This window comes from Paramisgurnus dabryanus, chromosome 12 (genome assembly GCF_030506205.2).
Source record: "Paramisgurnus dabryanus chromosome 12, PD_genome_1.1, whole genome shotgun sequence".
In the NCBI taxonomy this organism is placed as follows: Eukaryota; Metazoa; Chordata; class Actinopteri; order Cypriniformes; family Cobitidae; genus Paramisgurnus; species Paramisgurnus dabryanus.
In genome coordinates, this window is record NC_133348.1 from 8,520,737 (window position 1) to 8,546,588 (window position 25,852).

Here is a 25,852-nt window from a genome sequence, read left to right on the forward strand (position 1 = left end):
AACATAAGGTGGTCTTAAATGGTTACACACGGTCAATAATGGTGAAAAAAGACAATGCATATAAAATATGTTTACAAAGACATGCAATATACTGTGTACTAACCATCATAGTAATTTTAATTGTGCCCACATTAAGAAATGTTAATTTTTTTCATTCAAGGTTAGCTTGTGTTGGCTATAGTTTGCATGTCTTTTGTGGCACTGTACAATTTATTTCTTATTTAATGTCATATCAATGCATATATGGAAGAAATGACTGACAATTGCAGAAATGTGTTTATTTCTTAAGGGTGTCCTTGTGTGAGGACTGAGACAGCATCCACATGAATGGGGTTAACTCAACATTGACAACAGGCATGAAACAGAAATGTCAGGAACTAACAAATTACTGGATTGCTTTAAATCATCTTGTTTATTTATTCAGTCACTGGTTATTATTTATCTACAGAAACTGTATTCATTCAAATGTCAGAGTATGTGAATGATTGATTCCACAGATATAAGTGAATATAAGAGTCTTAAAGGCCTTCTGAAAGCGAGGATAGAAAAATCCATAGATCAAAGGATTAAAAGTTGAGTTAAAATATGCAAACCAAACTAAAGCCTCAAAAACATCAGCTGGGACCACAAAATGAAAGTAAGGGTAAACAGCAATGGCAATAGAAAAAGGCAGCCAACAGAGAAAGAAAACGCCCATAACAAGAGCCAGAGTTTTAGCTGCTTTTCTTTCTCTGTGTGCAGAGCTTTGACTGTTTACACCTGTGGTGGTCACAGACACTTTCTCTGACAAAACCTTTACATGTTTTCTCACAACAGTGAATATGATGATATACAGAGAGCTCATTATAGTTCCTGGAATAATAAATGACAAAATAAAGCTAATTAGTCCCCATTCTTTGTTAATAAACACAGCACAGCCACCAAAACAAGACATCTGTAATATATAGGCTTCCAAACCAACAGCACTCACTCCTGAAAATACAACAGAAAAGTTGTACACAAATGAAAAGATCCATGTAAAGGTGATAAATACAGTCACAGTGTTGTTTGTGATCCTCATTCTGTACTTCAGGGGGTCACAGATGGCCCAGTATCTATCAATAGATATTAAACTAAGATGTAACAAAGAAGAAGTACAGAGCATCATGTCCATGCTAGAATGAACTTTACAAATAACATCTCCTAAAAACCAGCAGCCCTCGACAGATCGCACCATACTGTAGGGCATCACCAGTAAACCCAGCAGACAGTCACACACAGCCAATGACTGAACGATCAGATGAGTTGGAGACTGAAGCTGTTTGAAGTGAGAGATGGAGATGATGATCAGCAGATTCCCAAAAACTGTCATGAGGATCATGAGTGAAATGAAAGCGTACATTGTCACTTTAACAACAGTGAGACGGTGAACTCTTGGACAAGAGTCTGGATGTAAAGGATAACACAGAAGAATATCCTCAGTCTCATTACAAGACATCATGTCTGCCCGAAAATCTGAGAGAACTTCCTTTGTTATTGTTAAAAGGTAGACAATTATAACCCAAAGTTTAAATAAAATCATTTTAGAAATTACAACATGGTAAAAGCAAATATCTAAAGAAACATGAACATAAATACAGTACATGCCCATTCAATCCAACTTCCACAAAATTAATGTGATATAGCTCAGATGTGTTCATATATACAGTTCAGATCAGGTCTCAAGCCCTCCCCAACTACGTAACTAACTGTTACACAAACATTGTGACTCATGAGATTAGAATAATTTTATGTAGATCATATTTGTGATTTTGCTAATAGTGATAACAGATGATATTTTGTACTATTCAAAAATGTGTTTGTGAAAGTCTTACATTATTCTTGCTCCCCCATTAATCCATGTTAACAGGATTTATGTTTATAATGTAGGTTAATACACTAGCAAGGAAAAGTATGTGAACCCCTAGGAATAAACTGGTTTTCTGCTGTGATTTGCCATAAATGTGATGTGATCCTCATCTAGGTTACAACAATAGACAAATACAATGTGCATGAGCTGACAACACAAATAATTCTAGTTTCTTGTGTCTTTGTTGAAAACAGCCATTAAACATTCACAGTGCATTTTCACAGTGGGTTTTTCTTTACTTCATTGAGTATTCTGCATTGTTCCTTTGGAGTCATCTTACATATTACATGTTCGTAAAAGCGGTAAAAAAAGGGTAATGTGGATATTAACATGATTGAAAAGCGACTGCACTGCCCCGTGTCACTGTTTAGAATGGCATTTTCTCACAATTTACAAGTAATTGAAAATATTAGAGATATTGTAAGTAATCAGCTGATCAAAATACATAACACTGTGTGATGTAGCATGCAATGTTCAGGTTAAATAAGTACATGAGACAGTTTTTTTTTGTGTTAGTTTTGCTTTAGAAGCAGTCACAAGGAAGGTGTACATTCCATGATGACTGCCAGCAACGTGAAGCATACAATGTAAAGAGAAATAAAATATTTTTTTTGCGTCTTTCCGGTTCTCGAAAAGCCTAAAAAGGAGTGGCCCGTGAACAGTTAACCAGTTTATAGCATCCTGAAGGGGAGGAGTTGCCTAATTAAGTATGCATGGATTAAAATGTCTTGTATGTATATATCTTGGTGATTTAATAAAGGACAATGCCTTTGGTTTCAGGTAGACTGCATTTTGTTATTACTTGTAAAGTGGAAAAGTCTGTGAAGTGTAAAATATGCTGTTCCTAACAAATGGAGTGTTATGATTGGCCATTTGAATATGAGGGAGGAGACCAAGATTATAAAAGAACAAAGGAAACGTTGAAGGAGGAGATAGGTGTTTGTTGGAACAGTGGCCAAACATTTGCTTATTCCCTTTTGTGTTTTTGTTGTGTTGTGTTGTACTTTGAATTTTTTTTTTATAATTTTTTGTTACATTTTTGTTTTCAATGGATATTTTGTCTTTGGCTTTACTCACACCTGTGTGAAACTGGTGGCTCACCTAAATACAATTCTCAGATTCTCATGCGTGTCTCATCAGTAAAATATTGTCTGACTATCCAGGGCCCAGGTCAGGAAACAGACAGATCGGCTTACCCGTCCGTCTGTTAGCTGCCTTGACATGTCAAGATCACATATATCCCAGCACATAGAGTCTATTTTACCAAAGTATCAACACGTTTCGACTGTGACTGTTCCTCGAACAAACAAATACAGAGCACCGTTTACCTTGTCTCGTACAAATCTTATTAACATAAAATTAGAAAACAATACATTAACAGATAAAACTCAAATGTTAAAATTTGGCTTTCTTAACATTAGATCGCTTACCAATAAAGAACCTATTATCAATGAAATCATTGTAGACCAAAACTTAGATGCACTCTGTTTAGCAGAAACCTGGCTTAAAGCAGACGATTACATTAGTTTAAACGAATCCACCCCACAAGACTATTATTATAAAGACGAACCTCGATCAAAGGGGAGAGGGGGTGGTGTAGCAACAATATACAACAAAATATTTAAAGTAAACCATAAATCTGTACTAAAATTCAATTCATTTAAAATAATGTTGTTAAATATGGAAATAACTGATCGTAACAACAAACAGCTCTCTTTCGTCTTAGCCACTATCTGCAGACCTCCCGGCCACCACACAGATTTTCTTAAAGAAATTCCAGATTTCCTGTCTGAGCTTGTAGTCACTGTAGATAAAGCTATTATCGTTGGTGACTTTAATATCCACGTTGATAACCCAAAAGATGCATTAGGATTAGCGTTTATAGATACTCTAAATTCTCTCGGTATAAAACAAAATGTGTCAGGGCCCACGCATACCCGTAAACACACATTAGACTTAATTCTTTCACTTGGGCTCAGTATTAATGACATCGAAATATCACCTCAGAGCGATGCAGTTTCAGACCATTGCCTTGTCTCATACACAGTACTTCTAGATAGGATCACTCGGTCCACAACATACTACAGATTAGCTAGAACAATAATTTCCACCACTAAAGATAGCTTTATTAGCACTCTTCCAGACTTGTCCCAAATGAAACATGTAGCAGATAACCGTGAAGATCTGGATATTGTTATAAATTCTTAGTGAATAATAATACATATGAAAAGTTCCAATCAGAATTTCAGGCCCCATCATAGCACAGAGACAGCACTGCTTAGAGTTACAAATGACCTCCTTTTAACATCCTATCGTGGTGAAATCTCGATTCTTATATTACTAGACCTTAGTGCAGCCTTTGACACAATAGATAACACAATCTTAATAGACTAGAAAACTATGTTGGTATCAGTGGTCAGGCGTTGGCCTGGTTTAGATCGTATTCAACCAATCGCTACACTTTGTTTATGTAAATGATGAAAAGTCATATCACTCCCTGGTTAAATACAGCATACCACAGGGTTCCGTTTTAGGTCCTATCCTATTCTCGTTATGTTACCTCTAGGAGACATTATCAGGAAACATAACATAAGTTTTCACTGCTATGTCTTATAATATGTCAGATTACAAGTTGCCCATAGATGGCTGCACTGTGGTGCCATCTTCCACGGTTAAGAACTTAGGTGTGGTGCTCGACAGCAATTTATCCTTCCATAGTCATATCTCCAACATCTACCGCACAGCATTCTTCCATATTAAAATATCTCAAAAATAGGCCATATGCTGTCTAAATATGAAGCAGAGAAGCTTATCCACACTTTTATGACCTCTAGAATAGACTAATGTAACTCGTTACTCGGGGGATGTCACACAAATCAGGTAAACAAGCTTCAGCTTGTTCAAAACACTGCTTACTCGATCTAAAAACTGGCTACCAGTTAAATATCGCATACAATTTAAAATATTACTAATCATCTACAAAGCCTTAAATGGCCTAGCACCCTCGTATCTTAACCCTCGAGAGATCCTTAAAAAGAAACGTACGTAAGTGTTCCTAAGGATGAAAAATGTCACCTTCCCAAAAACTGCTCTAAAAATAACATACATCATTTTTTTATTGTAAACGATTCAACCTTTTAGAACTACTTCTGCCTGAAACATGCATATCAAATATTAATTACATTTGTGGAAATTTTAACACTTTATATGCCCATTTGCTTACATTTACACTTGTTTTTTAACAGAAAACTAAACTAAATATTTTCCAAAAAACTATTTTGAACTACCAAGTGATTATTATTATTATTATTATTATTATTATATCCTGGGATGGGTCAAAGATTGGTAGCAATAATATATATGTAATAAAATAAATGTAAGAGCTGTCCAAACTGAAAACAACCTGCACTGACATATCTTAAAATACATCAGTGCCCTTTGTTTTGCCGCAAAATGCAAGCCGGTAAAGTTTTTGGTAAGGCATGTTTGTAAAAACTAGTTATATTTCCTAATTAAACTAATGCCTAGTGCTGTCTTAAGATAATCCCTTTCAGGTATATGTTATATAGATGTATTTATTTGTAAATGAATGTAAAAAGAATAACAAAATATTTATTGTTTGTAGTTCACATGCTTCATCTCTCTTTTAGTAAGGCTATGGTTTGACCCTGAGATTAGCTGTGTGCACTAGCTAATTAAACTTATATTTTCATTTAAAGCAAAATTATATAAAATGATATAAGAAGTACTATATGTTCATACACACACAAAAAAACCTGATACATTTATTTCTTATTTGACGTAATATCAATGCATATATAAAAGAAATGACTGACAGTTGCAAAATGTGTTTATTTCTGAAGGGTCCTGAATAAGGGTCCTACGACAGCATCCATATGAATGGGTTGAACTTAACATTGTCAAATGTGATTGGCATGAAACAAAAATGTCATCAGGAAACTAACAAATCACTGGATTGCTTAAAATAATGAGCAGCATCAAATATGATTTTCTCTTTTTATAAATTGATGTCAAAGTTAACAGTATAGGCTTAAAAGTACACTTACCCTATTATTGAATCATGACTTAATTTATATACCTGTATGATTAAACAGTTTTTAGTTCCTCTGAATACTTTTGTATTAAACATCAACTTGGATTTAAATGTCTCAAATCACAAAACATACAGACTATTGAGGACAGGACATTAAAAGACAAGTTAAAAACATTTGTAATATACATATCAGATCTAAAACTGTCTGGCACTTTTTGCTCAATGTGTTGTTGAAATTATTTTGATTATTTCTCAGTCACTGGTTATTATTTATCTTTAGAAACTGTATTCATTCAAATGTCAGAGTATTTGAATGATTGAATCCACAGATATAAGTGTATATGAGAGTCTTAAAGGCCTTCTGGAAGCAAGGATAGAAAAATCCATAGATCAAAGGATTACAAGCTGAGTTAAAATATGCAAACCAACCTAAAGCCTCAAAAACATCAGCTGAGGTCACAAAATTAAAGAAAGTATTAACAGTGGCAGCAATAGAAAAAGGCAGCCAGCAGAGAAAGAAAACGCCCATAACAAGAGCCAGAGTTTTAGCTGCTTTTCTTTCTCTGTGTGCAGAGCTTTGACTGTTAACACCTGTGGTGGTCACAGACACTTTCTCTGACAAAACCTTTGCATGTTTTTGCACAACACTGAATATGATGATATACAGAGAGCTCATTATAGTTCCTGGAATAATAAATGACAAAATAAAGCTAATTAGTCCCCATTCTTTGGTAATAAACATAGCACAACCACCAAAACAAGACATTTGTAATATAAGAGCTTCCAGACCAACAGCAGTCACCCCTGAAAACACAATGCTAAAGTTGTACACAAATGAAAAGATCCATGTAAAAGTGATTAATACGGTCACAGTGTTGTTTGTGATCCTCATTTTGTACTTCAGGGGGTCACAGATGGCCCAGTATCTATCAATAGATATTAAACTAAGATGTATTAAAGAAGACAAACAGAAGGTCATGTTCAAGCTAGAATGAACTTTACAAATAACATCTCCCAAAAACCAGCAGCCCTCGACAGATCGCACCATACTGTAGGGCATCACCAGTAAACCCAGCAGACAGTCACACACAGCCAATGACTGAACAATCAGATGAGTTGGAGACTGAAGCTGTTTGAAGTGAGAGATGGAGATGATGATCAGCAGATTCCCAAAAACTGTCATGAGGATTATGATTGAAATGAAAGCGTACATTGCCACTTTAACCCCAGTGAGACGATGAGCTCTAGGACAAGAGTCTGGATGTAAAGGATAACACAGAAGAATATTCTCAGTCTCATTGAAAGACATCCCGTCTGGCCGAAAATATGACAGGACTTCCTTTGTAATTGTTAACAGGTAGACAATTATTACCCAAAGTTTAAACAGAATCATTTTAGAAATTACAACTCTAAAGAAACATAAATACAGTACATGCCGATTCAGTCTAACTCCTCCAAAATGAATGTGATATAGCTCAGATGTGTTCATATATACACATCAGGTCAGGTCTAAACCCCTCCTCAGCTGTATACGTAACTTACTGATACACAAACATTGTGACCCATGAGATTAGAATTATTTGATGTTATCTTATATTATCTGTGACTTGATCTGATAGTGATAACAGACAATATTTTGTATCCTTCAAAATTGGGTTTGTGAAAGTCAAATATTATCCTGGCTCCCCCTTGCTATGTGTTAATAAGATTAATGTTAATAATGTAGGGTAATATATTAATGCTTTTAATAGAAACAAAAGTTTAAGGGAAATGTCTATTATTTAATACTAAAATCTTTAATAAAAAGTTTAGGTGTTTATCATAAATATTGACATGGTTTATTTAAAATATAGTTAAAATGCAAGATTTATCTCTTATTTGAAAATGTATTAATTATTTAATGTATATTTTATATTATAAAGATTTTTTATGTATGAAATCAAAAGTCTGCCATGAGCTTAATTTTACGATCTCCCTGTCATCTGCCCTCACTTTTCAGACTTCACTTAATCCTTTGCACCCCATCACCTGTTCACAATTATCTGGACTTTGTAAATATTAGGTGTGTTCGACATCGCCTGCGGCTGGATGTAACCGATCGGCGAGATTAGCCACGTGCAGGCGAGGATGAGCTGAAAACGGAGACGTAAAGTTGGACATGCTGTGGTTCACGTAGTTTGCTTCATTTACGTCAGGCATGGCTGACCACGTGGCGTTTGCTTGCTTTATCGCAGTAAACATGATTTGTAAGATGTAAACAACATAAAAAGTATGGAACTTACAGCATCTGTTTTTTTACAAGAATAAAGTTCAACATAAGCATATATTATTTAAATACCAATGTAGTGGGGTCTAAGTTATTATCCATTTTATTTTGATGAAGATGACACAATATAACGGCGGCCGCATGAAAAGAGCTTTAACTTTTATAAAAAATACAGATTTATGAGCATTCATGGAACTGAGGGCGTGAAAAAAACACGAAACACACGTGATTGTTGTCATGTAGTGAATCCGACCAATCGTGAAACAGCTGTTTCGTCATTACAACCCATGCAGCTCCTCTTCGGGAACCCAGTCTGTGTATTACTTACCTCTGCTTACAGCACGACCCTGGGGAAGAAAGTAAAGTCCCAGTCTTGTGTATGACTTACCTCTGCTTACAGCACGAACCTGAGGAAGAAAGTAAAGTCCCAGTCTTGTGTATTACTTACCTCTGCTTACAGCACGACCCTGAGAAAGAAAGTTAAAGCCCCAGTAATCTGTGAAATACTTACCTCCGTGTACCGAGAGGGGCCCACCGTGTTGGGCTGTCCTTGTTGGCCGGGAGGGAGTCCATTCGAATCCATCACAGAGACCCTAAAGGGCAAGAGAGAGAAGAGCATCGGACACAGAGAGGACATCGGAGGGTTGGGTGCACCCCCATGGACCCTTGCAGTATCCAGTGTAAGGTAGCGATACTCGCTGGACCAAACCATTGATTGTGTCTCTCTTGTATTCTGCCTCCAGGAAAAGCGGGGGGCGCCACGGGTTCAAGAAAGCCATAGTGAAGGAGCCCCGTCCCCTCACCTTACACGGAACCCACTCCTGGAGGCTAGAAGAAGCAGCCAGTTTTAATTTAGCCTTTCCCCTTCCCCTTAATATTTTAAATAATTTAAATAAAGTTCTTTTAATTCAACTCTCATACTCTGTCTGTCTGGTCATTGGGGTGGCTTTGGGACCTCCTCGAGGTGGAAACTAGGAAGGGGCACGGCTTGTTACATATACGGTCCGCCCCAACCTGTGACAAAATCATGCACACTTCACAGTCCGGCTAGTGTAAAAACTTTAAAGCCATTTTTCTCAGTTTCAGTGTTTGCGTAGATACTGCACTCTGCCTTTGGAGGGCAGCATACATCACACTCCTACTCGATATATACATAAACATAAAATTTTGCTTTATAAAAAAAACAGGCATAAACATAAAAATTTTTCTCTCAGAAATACAAAGATGTACATACATGTTGCTCACATAATATTGTAGTTCAGCTTGTGCTAAACACAGTCTTATGAGACTTTTGCTATTATTATGTTTTAAAGCAACTGAGAAAGCATGAATGTTGCTGCTGGTCAAAACTGCTCAAGGATGCAAAATCAGCCAAGACCCCAGAGGGTTAAGCATACCGCACCCTGGTACAGTAGTTAAAGTGAAGTGAAAGTGACTTATTTGGCAACGTACGGTAACCAATCCAGTGAGTAGTGAACACAAGCACTGCAAGTCGTGAAGACACGTGAAGGTATCTGGGTATCCACCTAGATAACCGTTTAAGTTGGAATAACCATGTAGATTATGTATGTTCCCGTTTACAGCAAAGACTGTATTTCTTACGCAGACTAAGAGTGTTTGGTGTCAGTCAAAGCATTATGTTTTTATTTTATCAGGCAGTGATGGAGAGTATTATTAGGTATGGGATGACGGCGTGGTTTGGCAATCTCTCCACACAATCTAAGTCAAAATTGCAGCGCCTGGTACAGACTGCTATGAAGGTGATGGGGAGGACTGAAAAGCTCTCCCTTCAGTCCATCTATGAGCAGTCTGTACTTAGGCAAGCACGGAGAGTACTGTTGGACCCGTCCCACATCCTGCATACGGAATATGAGCTCTTGCCTTCAGGCAGAAGATACAGAATCCCTAAAATTAAACTGAACCGTTTTAAATACTCTTTTGTACCAGTCTCCATCAAAATTTTAAACCAAAACTTTTAGTTGATTTGTAATGGATAGGCCTGAAAAGTGTGCAATAACTCTGTTCTGTGCAATAACTAGGTGTTCTGTACAGTTGTTATTTGTATATTGTATTTTTTTATTTTTTTTTAAATATTTTAATTTACTTATTTATTTGTGTATTTATTGTTCATAATGGCAGCTGCTTCTTTGCACTATGCACTTTGGAGTCCATGACAAATTTCCCTGAGGGGACAATAAAGTATATTCTATTCTATTCTATACCTGGAGGAGTGGGCAGCTATCACTGCAGCGCCCAGGGAGCAGGTGCCTTGGTCAAGTTATAAAAGAGCCATAAACTAGGCTCCGACTGCCCATAAAATCCCAGTACGGAGAGATCACACTAGCAAAACTAACAGTTTGCAAATTGTGAGACAGGGGTATAAATACACAAAACTATCGAGTAAACTAAACAGGACACAGGTGTAAACCAATGAGTAACCAAGAAAACAGAAGAGGTGCTAACGAACAAGATAATCAACTTATAAACATGATAAACTAAAAGGGAAACACCATACACTAAAGCTAAACTGTGACAGATACACATAAGCAAACATTTATTATACTACAGTGTTTGTGATTTGTAGGCCTATCTAAATATAGTTAAGGTAAGGTAAAAGTTGGTAATGTGAAAAAATTATCAATAAACGCTTTTCCCCAGAAAAACATCAAAGTTTGTGATTTGAATGATTCTTCAAAAAACAAGGTGGGCTTAAATGGTTAGAAAGTGAATAATGATGAAAAAAGACAATATATATAAAATATGTGACCCGTCACGGAAACCAGGGACTCAAGTCGGCAGCACAAGTTTCGAGAAAATGAGAAACAAAGTTTTTTTTTCGAAATTTGTGATTTTCGTTTTATTGCAGAATCTGTTAGTTGAGATCACGAAGAAGCCTCTCCATGTTTGAGATAGCAGTTTTTGTACATTTAAAAGCGTACATTTTGCGGTTAAAATAGGCTTGTTTTTCCGGAGATTCTAGCGTGCAGCGGGGGGCGTCATTGTCTGTGTGTATATTTACATACTGTATAAGCTTGTGTTTTCGCCTCCGCCCCCAAAGGGAACACCGTGACTACTAAATAAGGATAGTTCGCCCAAAAATGAAAATAATGTAAGTAATGACTCACCCTTATGTCGTTCTAAACTCGGAAGACCTCCGTTCATCTTCGGAACACAGTTTAAGATGTTTTATCGTTAGATTTAGTCCGAGAGCTTTCCCCTTCATTGAAAATCTATGTATGGTTTCCATGTCCAGAAAGTTAATAAAAACATCATCAAAGTAGTCCATGTGACATCAGTGGGTCAGTAAGATTGTGTTGATGCATCGAAAATACAGTTTGGTCCAAAAATAGCAGAATTACGACTTTATTCAGCATTGTCTTCTCTTCCGGCTCGAGCGTGAAGTCACGTGACTGTAGTGACGCGCTGCCCTGTTCCTCAGACATGTTTGCTAAGTTTTTTTTTTTCTTTTTCAAACTTATAGCCTGCGTCTCCCCAGACTGTAAAGCTCGGGCGCAATAAAACAAAAGAAAAATAAAAGAAGCTGGGGCGGAACAAATAACAGTCAGCCGCATCGTACGTCAGCCGCATCACTGACTTTATGCGGCGCCGCAGTCGGATGACGTCAAAGTACCGCGAGAGCTCTTCAAGAAATCTTACGGAGTAGTTTAATTTCGACTCGCTCTCGCGGTACTTTGACGTCATCTGTATGTCAGTTCTTGCAGCGCAGCATGAGTCCAAACACACAGAAGTTACACAGATATCGTTGTATTCTTAATATAATTGGCTACATGTTTTGTCTATCAATATTTTCCATGAAGTCATTGGCTGATGGAGGAACGAGCGAGCCATTGGTAACCTTTCTAAAGGATGTCACGTTTTCGACGGCGCTGTTTGGATGACCTATTATACTGCTTCCCTATTTTAAATACAAACTTTGAAGACGGGTTCATGTGTTTAACGGAGTGTAAGCTCATATACCCTTACATGTTACGATTTAAATAGTCTTCAGATTATATATTATATTGTATTTCCAGACATTCATGCGAAATCTGATGTAAACAATCTATATTTCACGGATTATACGCATTTGTGGACAAATTCATTGGATAATCTGAAACAGACTGGATTCGACTTGTGATCCCCACAAAGGTAAAGAGTCATGTTTATTTTTGCGGGTTGTCATTTGGTCATAAAATACTACATATGATATGATGCTAGAACATCTCAAAAAGGGTTTTACAGGGGGCATGGCTTAGCTAAATGAGATGTAAATGAGCCCTATTGTCTCCCCCAGCTGAAAAGAAGAGTCCCTTTCGTCTCGATTTTCTCGGTTTGAGTATTTCTGAGTTCCTATATTCAAATGGCCACAACTTCTCCAAATCTTATCAGATTTCCATGTGTTACACATCGTTGGAAAGCTTAGAAACTGCACTTTCAGAATCTGTGAATAACTCAAAATGCCCAGATCCGACTTGTGTCCCTACTTTCCGTGACTGGTCACATATGTTTACAAGACTAAGCATCATAGTAATTTTCATTGTGCCCACATTAAGAATTTTTTTTTCATTCAAGGTTAGCTTGTGTTAGCTATATTTGCATGTCTTTTGTGGCACTGTACCATTTCAGGTCATCTGTAAAAGAAAATAATCTGCCCTACAAAATAATTTATTATGTATTTATTTGTAAATTAATGTAAAAAGAATGACAAAATATTTATTTTTTTGTAGTTCACAAGCTTCATTTTTGTCAAACTCTCTTTTAGTAAGGCTATGGTTTAACCCTGAGATCAGCTGTGTGCGCTAGCTAATAAAACTCATCTTTTCATTTAAAGGAAAATGATTTAAAATGATTTAAGAAGTACTGTATGTTTATACACCAAAAAACAATACATTTATTTTTTTATTTGACGTAATATCAATGCATATATAAAATAAATGACTGACACTTGCAGAAATTTGTTTATTTCTAAAGGGTCCTGAAAAACATAAATTTTGGGGTGTCTGTGTGTGAGGCAGCATCTACATGAATGGGTCTAACTCAACATTGCCAAATGTGATTAACATAACAAAAATATCAGGACACTTACAAATCACTGGATCGCTTAAAATAATGAGCAGCATAAAATATTATTTTCTTTGATGTTGATGTTAACAGTGGGCTTAAAGGGTACACTTAGCCTATTATTGAATCATGACTTTATTCATGTATGATTAAACAGTTTTCAGTTCCTCTAAATTCTTTTGTATTAAACATCAACTTGGGTGTCTCAAATCATGTCAGGATATTAAAAGACAAGTTAAAAACATTTGAAATATACATATCAGATCTAAAACTGTCTGGCACTTTTTTACTGAATGTGTTGTTTAAATCCTCTTGTTTATTTATACAGTCACTGGTTATTATTTATATACAGAAACTGTATTCATTTAAATGTCAGAGTATCTGAATGATTGAATCCACAGATATAAGTGAATATGAGAGTCTTAAAGGCCTTCTGAAAGCGAGGATAGAAAAATCCATAAATCAAAGGATTACAAGTTGAGTTAAAATATGCAAACCAAACTAAAGCCTCAAAAACATCAGCTGGGATCACAAAATTAAAGAAAGGATTAACAGTAGCAGCAATAGAAAAAGGCAGCCAGCAGAGAAAGAAAACGCCCATAACAAGAGCCAGAGTTTTAGCTGCTTTTCTTTCTCTGTGTGCAGAGCTTTGACTGTTAACACCTGTGGTGGTCACAGACACTTTCTCTGACAAAACCTTTGCGTGTTTCTTTACAACAGTGAATATGATGATATACAGAGAGCTCATTATAGTTCCTGGAATAATAAATGCCAATATTATACAAGTAAGTGCCCATTCTTTGTTAAAAAACAGAACACAGCCACCAAAACAAGACGCCTGTGATATAAGAGCTTCCAGACCAACAGCATTCACCCCTGAAAACACAATACTAAAGTGGTACACAAATGAAAAGATCCATGTAAAGGTAATACATACAGTCACAGTGGTGTTTGTGATCCTCATTTTGTACCTCAGAGGGTCACAGACGGCCCAGTATCTATCAATAGATATTAAACTAAGATGTATTAAAGAAGAGAAACAGAGGGTTACGATCAAGCTAGAGTGAATTTTACAAACAACATCTCCCAAAAACCAGCAGCCCTCGACCGTTCGCACCATACTGTAGGGCATCACCAGTAAACCCAGCAGACAGTCACACACAGCCAATGACTGAACGAGCAGATGAGTTGGAGACTGAAGCTGTTTGAAGTGAGAGATGGAGATGATGATCAGCAGATTCCCAAAAACTGTCATGAGGATCATGAGTGAAATGAAAGCGTACATTGCCATTTTAACTCCAGTGAGACGATGAGCTCTAGGACAAGAGTCTGGATGTAAAGGATAACACAGGAGAATATTCTCAGTCTCATTGAAAGACATCGCGTCTGAGAGGACTTAGTTATCAGGTAGACAATTACTGTATCATCCAAAGTTTAAACAGAATCATTTGAGAAATTACAACTGTAAAGAAACATAAACATAAATACAGTACATGCCCATTCAATCTAACTCCCCAAATAAACTTGATATAGCTCAGATGTGTTCATATATACAGATCAGATCAGGTCTCAACCCCTCCCCAGCAGTATACGTAACTAACTGATACACAAACATTGTGACCCATGAGATCAGAATAAATTGATGTTATCTGATATTATCTGTGCCTTGATCTGATAATGATAATTGACAATATTTTGTATTCTTCAAAATGGTGTTCGTGTGAAAGTCTTATATTTTTCTGATTAATGTTAATAATGTAGGGTAATATATTAATGTTTTTAATAGAAACAAAAGATTTAAGGGAAATGTCTATTATTTAATACTACAATATAATATTGACATGGTTTATTAATAATGAAGTTTGATAAAATGCAAGATTTATCTCTTATTTAAAAATGCATTAATTAATTAATGTATATAAAATAATATATAATTAAGTGTTTTATGTGTGAAGTCAAAAGTCTGAAATGGTCTTAATGTTACGATCCCCCTTTCATCTGCCCTCATTTTTCAGACTTCACTTCCCATAATCCTTTGCACCCCATCATTATTTATTAATGTCATCACATGTTCACAAATATCTCTGTATATATAATATACACTCTATCGTTTTTGTCATTGGTCAGTTCTCGTTTATGTAACGTTTGTGTATGGCACATGTTCTTTTGTTTAACCTGCTAAATATTATTAAAACTACTATATTGTACATTGGGCGGAAAGTAGGTCTCGTGTGGCTGTTCGAACACAACCACATGCACGTTTACACTACGAAAGCAATCCGATCCGAAAGTGTTTTCAACTTTACCTCTGAATGTGGTCGAAAGTGGAGAAGCTCAAAACGTTTTGAACACCGTTTACACATGTCATTAGCATTGTCCACTTGTGATCCGATTGACAAAAACACATCTAAATACAAATTGTAAACCCCTGCAGTGCCAGGGAATAATGTGGCACAGGTGCCTTGGTCAATAGCACCCCAAGTTTCAACCTGCCGGCATTGCGACTCAAACTGAAAACTTTCGGGTTACATACCCAACTCTCTAACCACAAGGCTACAACTGTCCATAACATCCCAGTATGAATGGGATCACACTAGCCAAACGAACCGTACTCTGGGGTTAAGGGTACTCTGGTACAGTACCCATAATGTGAGACAGGGGTATAAATACGCAAAACTATTGAGGGAACTAAACAGGACACAGGTGTGAAACAACGAATAACCAAGTAAACAGAGAAGGTGCTAATTAAGAAGATAATCAACTAATAAACATGATAAACTAAATGAACAGGGAAACACCAGAAACTAAAGCGAAACTGTGACAGATACACATAAGCAAACATCTAATATATATTGGTACTAGGCCTATCTAAGGAAATAATAAGGTTATGTGCCTGAAGCCGAAAACGTTATTCGTAAGGGCACAGATAATGGCTTCAAAATGAATAACGAATTCATCCGAATAACAGAAAAAATATTTGCCCAGACACAATCAAGTTTTTCTGGAACAGCCCTAATTTATAAACCCCTTAAAGCACGAATAATGTGTGTAATTACATAAATTACATTTTCTTCGTACAGTATCTCTTTTTTAGAAATCCAAGCTTTTTGGAATTAACTTAAAAATCTTAAAAATGCTGCTAATATCAAACTTCTTTTAACCCAGCTGTAAAAAAATACCCGTTTCATTTTATTTCGCTTTATTTAATTACACAACACCAGGAAAGCTTGATCAAATGTTGCACTCTGATAATAAAAAATTCATTAATATACAGACTCCGGTAACAGACGATCTTTCATTACTTCAAGTTGAAGCAAGCTTTATTGTCAATGGTGAATATCAAATAAATACGTAAATAAAAAAATATGAAAATATAACATTATAAAAGCAAAATTTAAACAGACGATTACTATGACATAAATTGCAATTGCACATATTGCATAAAAAACCTCATTGTTTAAAATCATGTTACTTGTTTTGAACTAATGGTCAAAACTGATTTTTAAATAATAGAGCATACAGTTATTTTAATTTTTTTACGAATATCTAATGATTTATTTATTAAGATGAAGATTAAAGAGAGTTTTTCAAAATATTTTGTTATGTTCGTGCAAACTCCGTATGGACATACATAATAATGAGCTCAGCAAGTTTGTTTGTAAACTTGTCGTGAATTCTTGTCAAAACAGATGCTTTTGAACTATTCTACATATGTGTTGTCTATATTGGTGCGCCTCACTTTCGGATCTGTCAGTCAGCGCAAGTCTTGTCGATCTTAATAACTTTTTAAAACAAACCAGTTCCCGAACGTTATCTCTCATCTTAATAACTCTTTAAACATCAAGCAAGTCCTACATTTTTTCAAATTACTGCATGTTTTAAACCGAAACCAAAATGTCAGACGCACATGCATCTTTGTAGTATTTGGTTAATTATTTAGGATGATGCACCTCTCAGAAAACTTACAAATACTGATCATTTTAGATAATTTAATTACTGGAGTATTGGGATCGCCAGACAAGGGATTAATAAGGGCTACTTATTTTTATAAAAACCTCCCATTCATTTAGACAGCATGGGTCACATATGGAACTGTGCTGACAGACACATTTAAAGCTTAAAGGTGATGTACATTGTCAGCGCTCTCAAATTTGTTATTTTAACGCTGTAATATAATGATACATACCACATAGGCACAAGCTGCATGGGGCTTTGAAAATAAGAAGTTTTTTTCCATGTGTATTAAGCCGAATCAAGTTATTTTTCTTTTTGAGTAACATTTTGTATTTTTTTTTAAATAGAATAGATTTTTATACATATTTACTGTCATTTAAATTATAATATAAAGCAAAAATGCTTTTAAAATGTTATTTTCATGTAATTTGACAAACTTCTGGTTTAAGACTCACCCACTTCCGGTTCCATCCGAATACAAATACAGATTCAAAAATTTTGAGATTGTTACATATACAGATACAAATACTGACTCGGCTGCACACCCCTAAATGAAGTAAGGTAAAATGCTGGTAATGTGAAAGCACACAAAAAATGTTTTGTTAACATTAAACACTTTCATTCAGGGAATTATCAAAGTTTATAATTCTGGTACCATCATTTTGAGAACCTCTGGACTGAGCATCATAGTAATTTTAATTGTGCCCATGTTATTTTTTTCATTCAAGGTTAGCTTGTGTTGGCTATAGTTTGAATATGTTTTGTGGCACTGTACCATTTCAGACCATGTGTAAAATGAGTTAATTTATGAAAATAATCTGCTTTTTCCAAATAAATTAAATGATTTACTTATTTGTAAATGAATGTAAAGTAAATAACAAAATATTTTTCTTTGTTTGTAGTTAAAAAGCTTCATTTTTGTCAATCTCTCTTTTAGTAAGGCTATTAACCCTTAGATCAGCTTTGTGCGCTAGCTTTTAAAGCTCATCTTTTAATTTAATGCAAAATGGTATAAAATTATATAGGAACTGTATGTTCATACACACACAAAAAACAATACATTTATTTCTTATTTGACTTAATATTAATGCATATATGAAATAAATGTGTTTTTCTCTTTTTATAATTTGACGTCAAAGTGAATAGTGGGCTTAAAGGGCACATTTACCCTATTATTGAATCATGACTTTATTCATATGATCAAACAGTTGTCAGTTCCTCTGAATACTTTTGTATTAAACATCAACTTGGGTTTAAATGTCTCAAATCACAAAACATACAGACTATAGAGGTCGGACATTAAAAGACAAGTTAAAAAAATTTGTAATATACATCTCTGATCTAAAACTGTCCGGCACTTTTTACTCAATGTGTTGTTTAAATTCTCTTGTTTATTTATTCAGTCATTGGTTATTATTTATCTACAGAAACCGTTTTCATTCAAATGTCAGAGTATGTGAATGATTGAATCCACAGATATAAGTGAATATGAGAGTCTTAAAGGCCTTCTGAAAGCGAGGATAGAAAAATCCATAGATCAAAGGATTACAAGCAGAGTTAAAATATGCAAACCAAACTAAAACATCAAAAACATCAGCTGGGATCACATAATTAAGGAAAGGATTAACAGCAGCAGCAATAGAAAAAGGCAGCCAGCAGATAAAGAAAACCCCCATAACAAGAGCCAGAGTTTTAGCTGCTTTTCTTTCTCTGTGTGCAGAGCTTTGACTCTTAACACCTGTGGTGGTCACAGACACTTTCTCTGACAAAACCTTTGCGTGTTTTTTCACAACACTGAATATGATGATATACAGAGAGCTCATTATAGTTCCTGGAATAATAAATGCCAATATTATACAAGTTAGTCCCCATTCTTTGTTAAAAAACAGAACACAGCCACCAAAACAAGACATCTGTAATAAAAAAGCTTCTAAACCAAAAGCATTCACCCCTGAAAACACAACAGAAAAGCAGTACACAAATGAAAAGATCCATGTAAAGGTGATACATACAGTCACAGTGTTGTTTGTGATCCTCATTTTGTACTTCAGAGGGTCACAGATGGCCCAGTATCTATCAATAGATATTAAACTAAGATGTATTAAAGAAGAGAAACAGAGGGTTACGATCAAGCTAGAGTGAATTTTACAAATAACATCTCCCAAAAACCAGCAGCCCTCGACAGATCGCACCATACTGTAGGGCATCACCAGTAAACCCAGCAGACAGTCACACACAGCCAATGACTGAACGATTAGATGAGTTGGAGACTGAAGCTGTTTGAAGTGAGAGATGGAGATGATGATCAGCAGATTCCCAAAAACTGTCATGAGGATCATGAGTGAAATGAAAGCGTACATTGCCACTTTAACAACAGTGAGACGATGAACTCTAGGACAAGAGTCTGGATGTAAAGGATAACACAGGAGAATATTCTCAGTCTCATTGAAAGACATCGTGTTTGCCTGAACATCTGACAGGACTTCCTTTGTAATTGTTAACAGGTAGACAATTATCACCCAAAGTTTAAACAAAATCATTTTAGAAATTACAACTCTAAAGAAACATGAACATAAATACAGTACATGCCCATTCAATCTAACTCCCCAAATAAACTTGATATGGTTCAGATGTGTTCATTTATACAGATCAGGTCAGGTCTCAACCCCTCCCCAGCTGTATACGTAACTACACAAACATTGTGACTCATGAGATTAGAATAATTTGATGTTATCTGATATTTTCTGTGACTTGATCTGATAGTGATAACAGACAATATTTTGTATTCTTCAAAATGGGGTTTGTGAAAGTCTTATATTTTTCTGGCTCCTCCTGAAAAAAACTGCTATGTGTTAATAAGATTAATTTTAATAATGTGGGGTAATATATGAATGTTTTTAATGAAAACAAAAGATTTAAGGAAAATGTCTATTATTTAACTAAAATCTAATATTGACATCAGTGCTTTAAGTGGGCCAGAACGCGCCAGTACTCAGTACCGCCACCTCTAAAGCTCTTGAGCGTACCACCACCTCTCCGTGCACCCAGAATGTGCTCTTAGCGTACCGGAACGCTCATTTGCACATCTGTTTAAAAATCAGAGGTTTAATTTAATCCTTTGGCTGCGCTGCCGCTTTTCAGAGTGCCCTTCACAATGTACGCTTCCTAATGCGTCCCATCCAGAGCAGAGATTACATAACCCATACACCCTTGCGTTTACAAGTTAAAAGCGCATGCACCGCTTTTTCCGCTGACTGTCAGTTAGTGTGGTCTGGACTGGAGAGGTGTGTGTTTGTGTGTGAAACGCGCAACCATAGCTGCTGAGTTAAAATGCAAATACAATGAACACTTAATATGCCCTCCTTGTTTTAGACTCTGAGTAGTAAAAGAACAAGGTCAGAATCAGAGGACTCACTGGCTGACATCCCACCAAGCCAGAATGACAGCTACAGGTCAGACGCAAGCTTTATCCAATACCCTTTTGTAGGTACGTGAAAATCTCTGCTGTGTCAAGGCTGTCAGTTTGGTTCAAGCACCTTCGGATTTCCTCAGGCAATGTGCAGAGTAAAAACATTCTTGAAATTGTAATAGACATTTAGTCTAATTGCTAAACTACAACTGAACGAAATTTCAATTAATTTGAACGACAACGACCACGGGAGTTTTAACACCCGCAAAATGGAAAACAATGGGACAAAATAAAGGGATGACTTTCTAGTTTCAAATGGCCAGTATTTTGTTATTCTTGAACCCATGGACATGGTCTTGGTGTCATTTTAAAGTTTTTTTCAAGCTCTTTCTATCTTTAACCATGCTGAAAATTTTACTCACATATCTACCTTTTGCACATTTTATTTATGTTCAGTAGATATTTCTAGCTCAAGCAAATCCACAAACTTATAAAAGGATTTATTATTTTTTACAAGGTCGTCTGTTGACTGCTGAATATAAAACCCCTTCAATATAGGAGTCGAGTCAGCAAAAAAAAAAAAACATAAGAGTACCGGCACCTCTTTTGGGCCACTTAAAGCACTGATTGACATGGTTTATTAATAATAAAGTTTGATAAAATGCAAGATTTATCTCTTATTTTGTGTATGGAGTCAAAAGACTAACATGGGCTCGGAAATGGGCCCGAACACAGAGTATCCCCACCAGATTTAGGGAGTCACTTGGTGAGTGAGAGGAGATGGGGTGGTGGAGGGATTCTGAAGACTGTAGAGAATACTTAGGTGAGTTTGACTGTAATTATATATTTGCCTTCATGCTGATTGGGTAGCTATGTTGATTACTGATTGTAGACAGCTGGAGGCACTTGAGTAGTTTATTTGACGTGTTCCTCCCGAACTACGTTAATAAAACATAATTCCCGCCGCAAAAGCCGCCCCAATATAAATGACGGGTTAAATTGACCCAAACTAATATTATGTCAGAGTCTGCTGCTTGTGTTGTAAGTGAACATGCTGCAAATGGTTTTGCACATGTAAATGTAAGAGCTTTCTTTGATATTTCAGCGCAATAAATTAAATAATGTCAGGCAACTTCCACACGCTAGAAAAATGAAACTAATGAAAGACGCAGAGATCAGCCTCTTTAGTTTTATCAATGAAAGCCTTAAGAGAGCGCTGCACACTGTGCATAAACATGTCATAAAACTGGGCCCCCCCCCCCCGGAACCATCAGTTTGAGAACCTCTGGACTAAGCATCATAGTAATTTTAATTGTGCCCATATTATTTTTTTCGTTCAAGGTTAGCTTGTGTTGGCTATAGTTTGAATATGTTTTGTTCACATGAAATTTGTGGCACTGTACCATTTCAAAGGATTTAAGGATTTAATTTATCAAAATTATCTACTTTTCAAAATAATTTATGATTTACTTATTTGTAAATAGATTTAAAATGAATAATAAAATATAATGTTTTTTTTTGTTTGTAGTTCAAATGCTTAATTTTTGTCAATCTCTCTTTTAGTAAGGCTATGGTTTAACCCTGAGATCAGCTGTGGGCTGCCGGAGAGTGCACACAGGCCCGGCACAAAATCCTATGTTAAGGGTTTGTAACTCAGCTCGCTAAAGGTTCTCGACCGCGTCCTTCGGTATCCCTAGCCGGGCTCCCAGTGGGATGTTACACCGTGCGTATCGGGGCCCCGCAACATTGGGGGACCGTGTGGCGGTCATGACAATTTTCCATTAAACCAATGTATTTTTCCGTACTGGGTTTGCGTACGTGCAGCATAGCCTGAGGGGCCTACTATCACGCGGTCGCCGTGGTCGCGAGACTTTTTACGGCTTTCGAAGTGCCCGGCACAAACTCGCTATCTCACCTATTGAAAAAATGGAGAAATGAGATTTCCTTCGAAAAGATCCGCGGGCTCACGATCGCACACAGTGGCCCTCTAGGGGCCCCCGACCGACGTATCCGAACTGGGAGAACGTGGCTTCAAAATAAACCATAGTTGTCGAAAAGCTCTGAAAATCACTTATCATGATCTTCTTGATGCCCAAGACCCCTAGATTATATTGTTTGCCATTCGAGCACCGTTTCGCCAACTTTTTTTCTGAATGTCCCAGGGGTCTGTGCTTCGGGGGCCCATCTGGCGGGAACCCTAAGTGCGCGTGTGCCGAATTTTGACCCAATCTGACCAAGTGAGCGAACCCACGGGTTTAGTGGGAAACTGTCAGGGCCCCCGCGAAGCCGGGAAAAGGCCTAAGTGCGCCAAACTCGATGGGTGGTCTGGCGGAGGGCCCCCGGACAACATCTCTGAAATCCGCATGTTCGGCGCCTTACAGTGCGATCGCAAAACACCTAGGGGGCCGCACGCCTTTTGGGGGCCGCACGACACACTGACACTTCTCAATTAAACCAATGTTATTTTTCGTACCAGGTTGCTGTACACTCTTCTCGGCGACCCTGTGAAGTGCCGGATCTCGAAAAGGATGACAGCCGGTACAGCCGGTGGGCGAGGAGGGGGTAGGGGGTTTGGTAAAGGCAGGGTACAAAATGGACAGGGATGGTATTTTCGTAACAAACTCTGCACTACAGAGCACGCGAATAGACGAAAGCCGGGCCCGTGACATCTGTCAGGGTTTTGGAAGATTTCCCCCAAAAATTGTGGACAAATGTACAAATAACGGGTCTGTGGTTTTGGGGCGGTCGGGGGGGGTGTTCCATACACATAGTGGGCAAATGTACAAATAATGGGTCTGTGTCGTGGGGGGGTCAGGGGGGGTTGTAGTGGACGTTCCGTACACATAATGGGCAAATGTATAAATAATGTGTCCGTGTCATGGGGGAGGGGTCGGGGGAGACATTCTGCACAAATAATGGGCAAATGTACCCTCATGACTCATGACTCGAGGGTGGATATGGTCAGGGAGGGGGGGCATGGTAATGGAGAAGTGAAGTTGGTTCATTGGATTAACAGAGCCACGGCTTATGTAGCATCTGGCTAAATTGCCAGAACCGGATCATATCTAATACTTAGATTGCAGAATAGTTAAGTAAATATGATATTATGTGTTATGCCCTGGCTAGTTTCTGGATTTCTACATCAAAGAGGCTATAGTCAACCCCAACCGTCTCAGTGGGACATTTTATGGCACCTTTTAAAGCTCAACAGAGAGCTGATAAGGAAGTGTGAATAGCCCTGCAAAGAATGCTTTTGAGACCATATGACAAACTCTTTTAGATTTTGTCTGTAAATACATTTATGCATGTGGATGTATGCTGGTTCCCTCTTTTATAAACTGTTTTTTTTTATAAATTGTATTCTCATGTACAATTGTGTTTCTATGACTAAGTCTAGATTACCTCTGACAAATAGAGATTGTTTAGTTTGTTATTTATACATCGGGATGAATCACAACTTAATGCTTGTTTCCACCATTCAAATTTGGTATCAAACTGATCACCTTTCAATTTCCTCTTCATTGATAAATCTGGTATGAGGGTAAAACAATTAATTCTATTTATTCAGTGATCTGGACTTATATTTTGCAAAGGAATCTGCAGGCAATAAAAGATGCAACGTTACAGTTAAGGGCGACAAACAACTATCCCCTGCTCAGCTCTGATTGGTCGATTCAAACTTGGATAGGCATGTCCTTCTCAAAGGATAAATATTGGCAAGAAACTTTATCTGTGGGGTATTTCTTTCATCATTGCCTCATCTCTTCTACAAGATTTTCAACAATCAGAAAACCATCAATTCACATCTAAACCTTTCGGAACAACTCATTATATGGACTGGACACTCAGTTCGCACACCGACCACCTGGTCTGTTCTTCCAGCATGAAAATGCTGCAACTGGACTCTGTCTTGAGATTCTTCAAGAACCTGCAAAGCCATCTTCTTCCATCTAACCCTAAGACTTTCAAATGCCTTCAACTGCACAGACATGCAACTATCTGAGAATTATTCTATATCTTAGAATATAGCTGCGTATAGACTATAGAATTAAGTCGGTTAAGAAAGATGAATGTTGGTTTATTCAACTCTCTCTCTCTCTCTCTCTCTCTCTCTCTCTCTCTCTCTCTCTCTTACTAACTCTCTTTCTACCTCACTTTTAAATGTAAATGTTAGATGTTAAATGTTTGTCCATTGTCTATGTCTCATATAACCCAGTAGAATAGTCAAATAAAAATGCATGTTTATCCATGGATGCCTCTGAGTTCTGATTAAATTCAAAGTCACTTTAACTTTCGATCAATGCTACCTCACGCTCAACATTTCTCAGAATTGATGTTCAATTAAGGATATATTCGCTGGTCTAATTAATCAATTAATTGTTGATTAATTCATTCTGCTAAATCCTACAAAATATATATATAGTTAATGACGATTAATTGTTTGTATTTGCATATGAGCTAAATCAACAATTCCCCGAATTGGAATAGTGATAAAAAATAATTTCCCTTAACAGGGTGGTGGAGAAAATATCAACATTAATAATTGTAATTAGTAATTAATAACTTATCATTATCAAAATGATGATTGGTTGTTTTAACCAACACTATTCCGTAACCCCTCCATTCGCTACAGCCAACACAAAAGGCGTACAATCCCTCGCCCCAACTTTCATTTCAATGTCAAATTATCCAAGCTTTTGACAAAAGGGAACCGACCCCCAAAGGCGTACACTTGCCAGTTCAGGATATTGACCGTGGATGCGGGTTCGTGTACGTTGCGCGCCCCCCACATTTTTTGCGACCCAACGGGTGGTGCAGGGCGTGTCCCCACCCCACCTGGAGACGGTGAATAGTCGATCCGCCCCCCTGGCCCCCCCACGAGCCAAGCAAAGGGGCGTTGAAGATTTTGGGTTTTTGGTGTGATACACCACTTTGACTCAAGGGGTCGACTGTACCCCCCCGTCCACGGACCTGTTATTTGTCAAATTGGCAATTATGGGTGTCATAGGTCCAGCCAAACCCCCGGTTAGTTGTGTGGGGCTCTCCCCCCGACCCCTCCCAATGTACACAACCCCTCCCAATGTATTTGTCCATCAGCCCATTAGTTGTATGGAAACACCCAGGGGACCCCCCAATGTACATGGACCCATTATGTGTCCATTAGCCCATTAGTTGAATGGAAGTCATCCCTGACTGCATTACAGCAAAACAGCTGATGCA

At 37.1% G+C, this 25,852-nt stretch overlaps 3 protein-coding genes across 3 annotated transcripts; all 3 read right to left on the minus strand.

Moving 5' to 3' along the window:
* Positions 1–457: 457 nt before the first annotated feature.
* Positions 458–1,477, minus strand: LOC135737958 (trace amine-associated receptor 4-like). Its single transcript, XM_065255804.1, has one exon. The coding sequence runs from the start codon at positions 1,475–1,477 to the stop codon at positions 458–460; it is 1,020 nt and encodes a 339-aa protein (XP_065111876.1).
* Positions 1,478–6,231: 4,754 nt separating this feature from the next.
* Positions 6,232–7,251, minus strand: LOC135738531 (trace amine-associated receptor 4-like). The gene has a single exon (XM_065256631.1). The coding sequence runs from the start codon at positions 7,249–7,251 to the stop codon at positions 6,232–6,234; it is 1,020 nt and encodes a 339-aa protein (XP_065112703.1).
* An 11,408-nt stretch (positions 7,252–18,659) lies between these two features.
* On the minus strand, positions 18,660–19,679 carry LOC135737901 (trace amine-associated receptor 4-like). Its single transcript, XM_065255763.1, has one exon. The coding sequence runs from the start codon at positions 19,677–19,679 to the stop codon at positions 18,660–18,662; it is 1,020 nt and encodes a 339-aa protein (XP_065111835.1).
* Positions 19,680–25,852: the final 6,173 nt, after the last annotated feature.